The sequence below is a fragment of the Ambystoma mexicanum genome, chromosome 10 (genome assembly GCF_040938575.1).
Source record: "Ambystoma mexicanum isolate Mex_15411 chromosome 10, UKY_AmexF1_1, whole genome shotgun sequence".
Classification (NCBI taxonomy): domain Eukaryota; kingdom Metazoa; phylum Chordata; class Amphibia; order Caudata; family Ambystomatidae; genus Ambystoma; species Ambystoma mexicanum.
The window spans coordinates 1,269,941,415-1,269,953,473 of NC_090932.1; the positions used below are offsets into that span (position 1 = coordinate 1,269,941,415).

At 43.2% G+C, this 12,059-nt stretch overlaps 1 protein-coding gene across 2 annotated transcripts in view; it reads left to right on the top strand.

Annotated features, from left to right (window-relative positions):
- Nucleotides 1–12,059, top strand: part of RASAL1 (RAS protein activator like 1) — a 1,443,380-nt gene that overhangs the window by 682,886 nt on the left and 748,435 nt on the right. For both annotated transcript variants that reach the window (XM_069619245.1, XM_069619246.1), the window contains one exon: nt 927–1,018. In XM_069619245.1, coding sequence (XP_069475346.1) covers nt 927–1,018 — 92 coding nt within the window. The remainder of the gene's footprint in view (nt 1–926; nt 1,019–12,059) is intronic.

Genomic DNA, 12,059 nt, shown 5'->3' on the forward strand with positions numbered 1-12,059 from the left:
AGCACCAGCAGGGCACCAGCAGGGCACCAGATAGATCCTCCCAGCCGAACAGCAGACAACAGCGCACACCCTTTACTCCTCGCGGGCTTCACACCATACATTACTGAAAGGGGAATCATAGTGTTGGTGTTTAAAGAAAAATGTAACTTTGGGTAAAGTTTGGTGAACGAGGCGATGCATTGCGATTGCATAATTGATATTGCAAGTAATGCCATAGAGTTCTGAGCACCAACCTCTTAAAAGAAGCAGGGCCCGACCCGGGTGACCTGGGTGGTTGCCTGGGGGGCAACATTAGTGCCACGCGAGCTAGGGGTAGTCTTTCAAGTGCTCCCCCGAGCTGGTGTGGTAGGTGAGGGTGCCCTATTGAAAGGAAATGCGCCCAGCTCTCGCCAGCACGAGAGCGGGGCGATTTCCTTTCATTAGGGCGCTGGTGCTCAAGCAGCACAGGGCTGCCCCAGCTCCCTATTGAAGTGATTACCGCCCCGCTCCATGCTGGAGTGGGGAGTTAATCACTTAAACAGAGCGCTGCTTCCAGGCGCACCCCCCACCCTGGGCCATGACCGGGAGTGGGGGGTTTACATTTATTTTCCTCTTCCAGGGCACTGCCAGAGCTAAGGCTGGCCCTAAAGAGAAGGGACATTGTTATATGTTATCTTGGCCAATTTCCCAACGGTTTGTTTTGTATATTTTATAAATTAAACCAAGCTTTCATCACATGTGTGGGGTGAGGGTCGATATATGAAAAAAGTGTTTTGTTCAATAAAAGTTGCTTAATTAAGGAACACTCTTTAATTGTTGTGGACGCTTGATGTTGATTGTGGGGCGTGGGCCAGTCCAGAGCTTTAGTTTTGATTGTGGTGTTCAAGAATTCCAGTCTTCAGATTGAGACACAGCACACAGATCTCTTTGCTTCTTACTACTCATAGGTGGAGTTCCCGCTGGATGCCCTTCAAAAATCCCCGGCCATCAAGGGCTGGTTCCGACTCCTTCCCTTCGGAAATGCAGAGGAGGATGATGGGTAAGTGAGCTGATCTAACCTATTGCTTCATTGAAAATGCCTGCAAAGGTGTGACAGATGAGCACTCACCTTCTGAGCACAGGAAATCCACCCCTCGCCCACCAAATGCTGTCTTGCATCACACACCAGTACCAGTCTTGGAGATCCCCTTACGGACGGACGCCTAAACTGCACCAGAATCGCAAGAGGGAATGCATGTTACCTAAATCAGAGACAGGGCGTCATTGGATTGATTTAGCGCCTGAGCAAAGGTGGGAGGGGGCAAAGAGACTGAGCTCATAGAGAAAGGGAGTGACAACATTTGGGGAGAAGTGTGGGGGCTCGTGGGAGCCCATTTCAAAAGGATGTTTGGGGTGCAGTTGCCTTCATTTGGGAAACCCGCCTGGGCAGCTTTGTGAGAGTATAACAGAGATTTTTCCTAATGCAGATTCTAGTGGGTGATGTCCCTAGATGTATCATTGGAGGTTGCATAACATGAGCCCCCACCTTGCCCTTCATTAATCTCCACGCATATTCACTGCCCCACTGCAAAGGTCTGAAGGCAGGTTAAAGCATGCATGTGATAGTTAACACCTTTTAAAGAGGCCTGTCTTTGACTGGTAAGAGTAAAGAAATTGGGAACTCCCTATTTTTTGGTAAGGGGGGTCAAGTCTGTTCAATTAGGGAGAGTTTTTCAAGGTACAAAGGAAAAAGACACATTGACTACCCTCTCTATCTCTTGACACACACACCTTATTTTCAACACATATATTTTGTTTATTTACTTCAATATTTTAAAAACATAGAAAAACATTGGATCACTTTTTAACATGTACACAGATCATGCAAAGAAAGTTTCAGTCATATACCATAACAATTCATCTGAATATGTTTCCAAAATACGTTAATAATGATCTCTTGAAAACAAGCAAATATTTTGAAGTACTTTTTCCTTTTATACAAAACCTGTTAGGGGTATCTACAATAATTAGCATAGCATCCATCGCAAGACATTATTTTGTGCTGTCTTATTTTATACTTTCTTATTTAGTAGAGGTATACTCTACTAAATAAGAAAGTAGCTGTACGATTTACCTGCCAGATGCCTATGATGGGACTATAGAGAGGGGTAGTCAAACTTTGACTGGTAAGTACACATTTAAAGTGGTAGAACCTTCACTTTATGATCACCGATGTCTCAACAGGGAATATGTGCATTCCATCAGCCCCACTGTGTGGCTTCACTCTGTGGCAAAATCCTAGATAAAGCAATGGGGTGTAGGGGTGTGGGGTTGCAGATTGTCATGGGCAGGTTTATTAGCCTCAGCAAAGCAGGACGACTTACGTAAATCTATGAAGCTTTATTTGTATGTGTCACAGTGGGTTCCCAAAGGTGTTGGGTCCACTTCAATGGCAAGGATTGAAAAGCTTTAAAGCGGGGCTTAATTCAGGTTGAGCTGGCAAAGGGAGAGAAAAAAAGAGGGAAATGGCAAGGAACAAGGGCGAAACAATGGGCTGCCCAAATAGGAGAGCTACTGTGTTGGGTAAATGACAATCCTGCTTCTGCTTCCCGTGTAGCCCAGACATTTGATTTGTGTGGATTTGCATGTCTCTGTGACTCTTTGTGTCTCTGTATATGAGCATTGTGATCAAGAATAGTAATCTCCATAGCAATGCTTACACACTGAGATTTTATCAGACCCCCATTTAACTACAAGAAAGCTCTTGGCACCCAGTTCTTAACCTTTCCTAATCACCTCCCATCCTCCATGTGTTTAATGGTGAAGGACTATCCAAGGCTTCTCCACAAACGGTATCCGCAAGGATTCTACAGTAGAGGTCAGCACTCCCCTAGTGGACCAATCCTGATTAACTTTCTGCGGTGCAACCCCAGATGCTATATTAACCTTCGTATTCAAGGCTATCAGTCATTTTGGGTGGCAGTTTCTAAGGAGCACCAAGCTAGACCTAGTGGTGGGCTCCTGGTCTGGATTGGAAGGTGGAAGTTGTGGATTATGGCTTACAGGATCTCCAAATATTGAAGATATGTACAGGCAAGGATGTTGTGATTTGTTTATGTAACTTATACAATATACCTTCACAGGGATTGATGACTTTGACCCGACTCCAGAACTTTGTTGAAGGGCTGAGCCCGTCTTTGCAAGTCCACTACTGCAGTATTTCAATCGCCATATGTATCGTTAAAGGATAGTTCCGGGACTTTTTTTTTATTGTCCCTACGGTTCGGCCATGTGTTTTTAAGCATAAATCGGTAGATCGTAGAAAACTTTCCTATGGACCTTACCCAACTTTTCGTCCATTAACGCACTCGAAATCAGCCGCCATTTTCTGATAATCCTATCATTTCCCCCCATCGCCCTGGCTCACCTGCTTTTGCGGCACTAAATCAAATCCCCCGCCCCTGAAACAGACTTTATCAAAACATTCATATTCCCCGCCTCTATCCGTGACGTGACTGTGCTGCGTAGGCAAACGCGCCCAGGCGTCTTCTAGGCGACTACACACAGAACCCGGAAACCAACACAGATCAGCTCACAACACAGCGCGCCACAATTGGGAATATGAAACTGTACTTTTAAATCAAACCGCAAGATTGTAAATTTGGTAAAGTACATTTATTGGACATCAAATGTTTAGAGAATATTCTGCGATTTGCATTTTTCTTTGCTCTCGATCCAAAATAGTTCGTCTTGAGGCAAGCGATGTTCGTGTGCAGTACACAGGGTGTTGGTTTACGATAAAATAAGCTCTTCGGTCGCACTGATAATCGCATGGCTGTTCCAACAACGAGGCACTAGGCCACCACAACGGTCTGTATGTTGCATCTAGCCGTTAGTACCGCGTAAGGGCATACTTGTACTTGGCGATGGTCCCATAAAATGGTCTGGGTGCTAACGTTGTTCACGCGGAGAAGCAACTGGCGGTTATAAAAGCCATCCGCCGGTGTCTGGTACTCGTGACACATACAATAATGAAGGATGTACCTGTTTTAAAAACATAAAAAATGAAATTAGTCTCACCATCAGATCTTTATTAAAATTATTCATTTTATATATTAGGTCGGAAATTATTTCATAGCTAGGACAGTGCATTATTATTGTGGGTATTATACGTCAAGGGGGGGCTGTAGGATACTGAGACAGTCCCCCAGTGCAGGGGTTGACAGGGAGGCAGTGCAGGTGGAGAGTGGAAGGGCCCAGGACCGAGGTCGCAGACAGTGGACCAGTTGTAGCAGGGGAGAGGGAGAGAGAAAGCAGAAGCAAAGAGGAAGGTTTTGAGGTGCTTCCGTAAAAGGAGATGGTTCTCCTCAAGATAGTGCGCGGTACAAAACAATATGCCACATAGAACGAACAAGTACAACTTAACCCGTCTTTAAAGCTACTGTATAGTAATTAAATTGCGGTATAAACTCATCTAAAGAGTTACTTACATTATATTTGCATTTTCCATTGTGTCTGTGCGTAGGGCAGCCCCGAAATACCACTCCTTCTATGCCGACGTTATTTCTTCTAATGAACGAACATTAAATGGCTTTCGTTTCTGAAATTCTATTCATTATCGTTTACGTTATTGCACCACACCCCCAAAAAGAAGTCTTTAGGGATGGTCCCGACCTGTCAAGGTCAAATAACAATAGAACCTTACTGTGAATGCAGGCAGACGTCCATGACCAAATGATAATGATGTGTTATTATATAGCACTTACGCTGAAGCGCTTTATATAGAAAAAATATACACCTAATACCACCCAACCTGTGTTGGTACTCATTTATCGACCTCAGAAGGATGAAAGGCTGAGTTGAGGCGTTTAAGAACAGACTAAATCAGTGACTCAACCCCTGAAGTGTGCCTGAGATAAACCTTTGATGAGTCTAGCAATTATTGTATAGAATTCCAGAAAGACACATTATTTGGTATTCCTAATCTTTCTTACTTAGGGTCATTGCTGAAAGTGTTAGATTTGTGTCACTCCTTTTCTTCTTTCTTCTTTTTTTTAAGGGGCTTTAACAAGAAAGCTAGCCACTCCAGAACTAAAGAGCCACATGGTGCTGGCCACAGCGCACGAGCTTGCATTACAAAAAAAAAAAAGATTCTTTTTTTTTCCTCTTTTTTTTCTCGAGGTCGCAAGAGTGACTACAGAGGTTGCAGTTGCGACCTCTGGCGACCTCTAAATGACGTCCCTGACTTTTCCTGCTAGGCACCACATCTCTGGAATACATTTCCAATGTAGCAAAGGCTTGCCCACCTCCATCCTACGCTTCAAAGAGGACCTGGAGACTGTACCTTTCAAAGAACATCTCGCCAACCACTGACTCCTCTGCTCAATCCAACATATCACTTTCTGGAGCCTCTCCATTTACGTTGCAGACCCTATCTATCCCAGCTCCTTTGCAATGTCTGCGCCCTTACTTGTAATCCCCTGAATTAATCTCCTATGTTCAGCGCTTGCTCTGTTGGGTTCTCTGGGTTTTTATAGCCTTCTTTTTAAAGTCTGTGTTTGTTCGTGCAGTTTTGGTCAGCATGAATTTGACCAGAATTTTTTATTTTTATGTATGTGTATTTAATTGATCAGATTTTAACAAAACTGCAAGAGCAAAGTGCATACTTTAAAAAAGACGTCTTTTAAAACACATATGGCCTAATTTGGAAAAAGAAATGTTAAGATGGGAAAGTCCCATAGAAAACATGTTTGTAAATCAGGCCCATATTACTCTCTGTTGCTTAGCAGCTAGGTTTGCACTTTATAGAGCAGGAAATGCATGAAGGAATTCCCTGGAGAATGGCAGAGATAGAGCAGCCACTCCACAGGCCACAGGATTCGGCAATCGAGGAACCTCTGCATCTTAAACTCTAGTCGTCTACCCCAAATTCTGAGAATCTACTGACGTGTCCTTCAGCAGACAGAAAGACGGCGTTGATGGTAATACATGATCTGTGCTTATGAGGCTTATGAGCATATGTTCGTGTGTGTGGGTGTGCAGGTGCACACCCTCCTACCATCAAATTCAACAGCTATCTTACTGGACCAGGGAAGCACCGGGCACCCGATGATGACAACCAACCCTTTCATTCACTGCCGTCGATGTCAATGTATGTTTTTGTCTGGGCCACGCCTTTACTCTACACATACGCAATCTGGTTGAAGGATTTAATTATAAATGACCCATAGAAATGTTAAATATATTTGATTATTCATTAAAATTAATCTTTAACAAAAGCAATTGTTAGTATGTATTGGTGCTGGAAAGCTATCGCTCCAGAGTCCATTTATATAAGTGCGAGTGGTCATGCCAAAAACTCATATTTCCCCCAGCTATTAAGATTCTTAGTATACGTATAAAACCACAATATACCTGTAAACAAGTTCCTGTTTTCTTCCAATGGTATATTAACACAATGATTTAGGTACAATTCCTCAAGTTCGCTTTGAATGGGTAGACAAATGCCATGTGAATTGTGTATCACATAACATTGCACTTCACGTCTCCCTTCACTGAACATGGGGTTGAAATGTGTGGCATGCAGAACCTAAGGAACTTTTTACAGCACAGTAAGGGGCTCAGACAGGTCTCTGCTCTGCAGAACAACCCTGAAGTATTGGTATCGAAGTACGAACCGCCGTGGACATAGATAACTTTCAGTTTTGCCACAAACCCGTGAGAATTAAATATGCCAATGCCTCAGGAACAAAGGCTATGGCTGTGCAATTGGTATATATGACTGGTGGTTTACAGACATTTTATTATTTGTGTGTTATCACAACTGAAATGAGCAACAAGGCTATGCCCATTATGTGCTCAGAATGGTTGCAGGCTGGATCACTGTCACAGAACTGTTTGTCAAATAGAAAAATCTGTGGTCATTCGTATGTTCGCAAAAGGATATTTGATTTTTATGCAAAGCAGCTCTGAGACTACATTTGTACTATGTATCCTCCTTCTCCCCATTCTCATAACGAGTTTCAGGGCCAGGCTGAAGATTCATGGGGACTTATGGGGTGCCATTTGAAAATGCCGTGAGTGGAGGTCTCCCTTATGCAATCTGCTCCCTCCTGCCCAGACGTCTAAGGCAGCACTGCAGTGCGCACATTATAATGGCGATGTTGCTAAATGCAAACTCCATTCGGTGTTTCCTGGGTTTATTATTGAGCGAGAAAAACATAAGCCCCACCTTCAACTTCATTATTCCTGAAGCATATTGCCTAGCCCACACCCAAAAGTTGAAACAATGATAAAACACGTCAGTGTTAAGTTAACACTTCTGATGTGGAATCAGAAAAAATACAATATTACGGCTGTTACACCAAGCAAAGGAAAATACACCGACATGGGCTTGTAAAGATTCCCAGAATCTTTATTACAAAACTGAACAGTATTCAACAAAGTACACAAATAGCTTTTTAGCCATCAATACATCACAGAGACCACCAGCAGGGTTCAATGTGAGCAGTGAACAGAATTTCCTAGCTGGACATCGACGCATTTATACAATTTGTAAAATGATGTCCAGCCTCTTACAGGTTAATTATACACTGGGCTAGGGTCGCGCCAGGTTCACTTTCCTAATTTACATATCTCGAGCATGCGTTTACTTTTGAATATATTTACTAACACACTCTATTGTTCTTTAATTTAACATTTACACTCTTTACATGCTGTTTTAATACAGACCAAACAAATGTTTCACATATTATATTCGGATAGCATTACTGTTCTTGTATACTTGTAGTTTAACATTGCTAATTCAAGTAATCCCCTGCTCCCGAGGTCAACAAAGGACAAGGTCTACATGACCATAACATGTAGCCTGAAGGCAGGTTGGACATTAACTCTCCTACAGAGGTTGGAGAGGTTAAGGCAAGAACAAGGGCACACGAGACGGCCATTTTAGATTACAGGGTGACTTTGTACAAAAACCCCAAAATGGCGGTTCTAACCTAAAATGGAGGCTTGATTCAAGATGGCAGCTTACATCAATTTCTAAGGTGAAGACCTTGCCGTAGAGAGTTATTTGCGTACAATTTTAAGCAACTTGGCGTAGGCCAATATACATACAAATCATTATAATAGGAGGCATAATTTAATATCCAGTTCGACAAACCCTCCTTTTGGCCTATGCCAAGTGCTAACACTACTTCTGATCTGCTTGCAAGTAACTCCATACGTCATCGTCCATACACCCCGAATCATTGTCAGACATATCTATTGTCATTAGATCTGACACCAGAGTTTCTTTCAACACATACTCTTTGGAAACCTTCTTTGGGGTGTATAATTTATGCCCTAATACACTTGTTGCTTGCACGCAACATCCCCCTAACACTGAGCATATACCAGGGAGACACTGTATACAACAACAAAGAAACAGAAAACTTCCCAAGGTAATCAGCAGGGCCGAAAACAACTTCCATCCCCATGACCGTAGGAGGTCCCAAAACCATGTACCAAGTTCCCAGTTTCCCTCAGGAACATGTACTTCTGAACTAAGAACATGTAGATTTTGGATAGCCCTAAAGATCGTCGGAGAGAAGTCTGGTACGTAAACGCAGCAAGCGGACCCCACTAATTTACATACTCCTCCTCGCTCTGCCAGGATGACATCTAATGCCATCCGGTTCTGAAGAGCCACTAATCTTATCGCTCTCTGCTCTAACGTCATATTATAGAGTATGTCAGTGGTCCGGTTGATGGTTCTCTCCAATACTCTCGCTAGTTCCCTGATATCTTCTGAATTCGTAATTTGCCCAAAAAATGGCACAAAGGATTTGATAATATCTCCTAGAGTTTGCGCTGGAGTATCCCCTTTTACACCTCGTCGTGGACGAGTCTTCGAAATTTCTACAGTACTGGCAATAAATACCCCAGGTAATAGAATCCCTAAATAACAGGTTCCTTGCCAATCCCTGGGCAACCATGGAAATGCCACATTACCGCAAACAAAATAGACAGGTTTGCCTACGTACAGAGGTCTGTATTCACTAGTCAAATTCGCATCGTTGGCGCACTTTCTAAAATTACCCATTGACCGTGTTCCATTCCTCTGTATGCAGAAGGATACTGAATCGGGGCTATGATTAACAGAATAAGATGGAGGCGTGGCATCCTTATTGCCTATGGGAGCCATTTTGAAAGAGATTAAAGACTGAAAAGGGACGAGACAATCTATCAGAGGGCCTAACAGAAGCAACGTTTGGCTTACTTCTATTTGCAAAAAGCGAGCATCCCAGGGGCATCAAAACATTCTTTTCAAAACTATTTAAATTTGTACCATCAAAGTTCCCTGAGATGCTGTCATTCCATCGACCAAAAAATAGTGCTCTAAGAGAAGCGTAACAAGCAGTTGTCAAAGGTAAGGGATAAATATACCAACCTAGCCCCTTATCCCCATGTTGCGGTAGATGTGTACAGATCCAGCAATTGGTCTTATTAAAAATTGCATGAGTGGCATTCATTATTAACAAAAGGGTATTATTCTGATAGTTCCGTCTATGCACAGAATCCCTAGGTGACAAAGTATGCAATTGCACAGAAGGAGTGGGAATAACAGATACATTTTCAATAGGTAAAAAGTCCTCTAACGGATATGCTTCCTCCAGATACCATAACCCAAACCCAACAGTTACTAAAAATCCAGTAATTATCACAAAAAGGCAACAATATACTTTGGGGATCCCCTTACATGCTTGATCATTGTCTCTGCTAGTCAAATGTTTATCTAAAAGTTCGGTACGAGCGGTAGCGGGTGCAGGCATTGTCATCTTCAACCGAAAAACACCAATTGTTCGTTTGCTGGCGACTCCAGTCGCGTGTCTTCTTAAAGTCTTTCCCACAACCCTTAGCCAACAGAATCTTCCCGCACAGTCGGGCCAAAAGGCAAGCCCTCAAATGATTTTCTCAATCGCACAGTCAGACCATGCTGTACGTTTACTTCCTTGGGCGCAAATTATATTTTGCAGTTTCTGGTGAGAACAAAATGTCGTCACTTCCTCCTGGAAGTGGCGAATGGACAGAAATGGGATCAGAAAAGGATGGATCCGGAAGTTCCACTGTTGGGGAGTGCGGAGACAAGATGGCAGTTTTGTCCGGCCTTGCGGATTCTGAAGCGATCTCCGATTCTCCCTTGTTGGTTGTTGCTGTTTCAGGCACGCTAGTTACAGCAGTGGGAAGGGATTCTGTGTCTTCTGTATCGTATGGCACGGGCTGCGGGATCCGTTTGGTGTGCGTTGCATGGATCCAGTTCTTACGACCCGCTACCCACACAGCAGTCTGAGTGACTAGCAGGACTTGGTAGGGACCCCTCCACCGAGGTGCAAGGCAAGACGACTTCTCAAAAACCTTCGTGAGGATCCAGCCCCCGGTCATAGACTGTGACCAGGACCCTCGTACCACACAGCTAATGCCTCTCGCACCTGGTGATAAATTAAAAACAGATTTTTAGTCAACTGGTTCCAGTAATCTGAAAGAAGCACATTTTCTATATCCCGTAATGAGCGACTTTTTGGCATACCCCAAATATTAGCAGGTCTCCCCATTACCACCTCAAAGGGAGAGAGCCCAGTCTTAGTTTGAGGGGTTGTTCTCATCGACAGTAACACGATCGGTAAGGCATCCGGCCATTTTAGCTTGGTGCCAGCACACGTCTTAGCGAGTTTGTTCTTTATAATGCAGTTGTGCCTTTCCACTAATCCGGCACTTTGGGCATGTCTAGCTGAATGGAACCGCTTGTCAATCTGTAATCCTTTGCAAATTTGTAGGATTACAGTGGCAATAAAGTGTGGCCCATTATCTGACCAGATGACTCTCGGCAGCCTGAACCTAGGAAAAAACTCTTTCAACAGAGTTTTTGCCGTGGTTATGGCCGTTGCATCTCTAACTGGGAAGGCCTCAACCCACTTACTAAAGGCACAAACAACAACCAATACATATTTAAGATTGTTACACCGTTCCATTTCAATAAAATCAAAGTGAATAACCTCAAACGGGACAGAATGTGGAGCGAAACTTCCTCTATGAGTCGAGGTACCTTTTCCTACATTGTGCTGCAAGCAAACCATGCAGTTCTGGACAAAATGCTCTGCAGTTTTGAAAATCTTATCATTGGCCCATACACTGTGTAGCATTTTTGTCAATTTTCGTGCACAAACATGTGTCGGACCATGAGCCATAATAACCATCATTGTAATGTAGGCGTCAGGGAGTAACCATTTCCCTTCAATATTTTCTACCCAACACCCATCGTCATCCAATCTCCCTGCACCCTCGATCCATCTCTTAGTTTCCTCTATGTAGCATTTGCTTGAATATCTTTAACAGCATCGATATTTTCACCCAAAGTGCAAACATTTACAATTTCTTTTACAGCATACATTTCTGAACTGAAATCAGTGGCAGTCTGTTTAGCTATCTGATCGGCGAAAGCATTCCATTTTCCTACATCATCTGTAACCTTTTGATGTGCTGAACATTTTAAGATAGCTAACTGAACAGGGAGTGCAAATGCTGAAAGTAATCGCACTATTAAAGTGCCATGCTGGATTTTCGTTCCGTGCGAGGTCAAGAAACCTCGTTCTTTCCAAAGTCTACCAAAATTGTGGGCCACCCCAAAGACAAATTGACTGTCAGTATATATATTCACTGTAAGCCCTTCAGAAAGTTCACAAGCTCGAGTTAACGCTATAATTTCTGCGGCCTGCGCAGAGTTATGCATACTTCTATTAGTTTCCTCAACCATGCTTAAAGTAGTAACAGAATAAGCAGCCGTGGATGTACCGTCTGGAAGTATAAAACAAGAGCCATCACAAAATAGCTCTCCTTGTGGGCTATTCAAAGGAGTGTCTTTCAGATCGATTCTGCCTTTAGTCTCTTGTTCTGTCATATAAAGGTAATCGTGTGACGTATCGTCACCATCAGCAGTATCTTGCGAGACAGGTAAATGTTCAGCCGGATTTAATACACAACACCTCTAAATTTTAATGTGGGGGGCAAACAAGATTAGTTCATATCTTGTCAATAGTGCAGAAGTGAGGTGTTGCGTTTGAGTT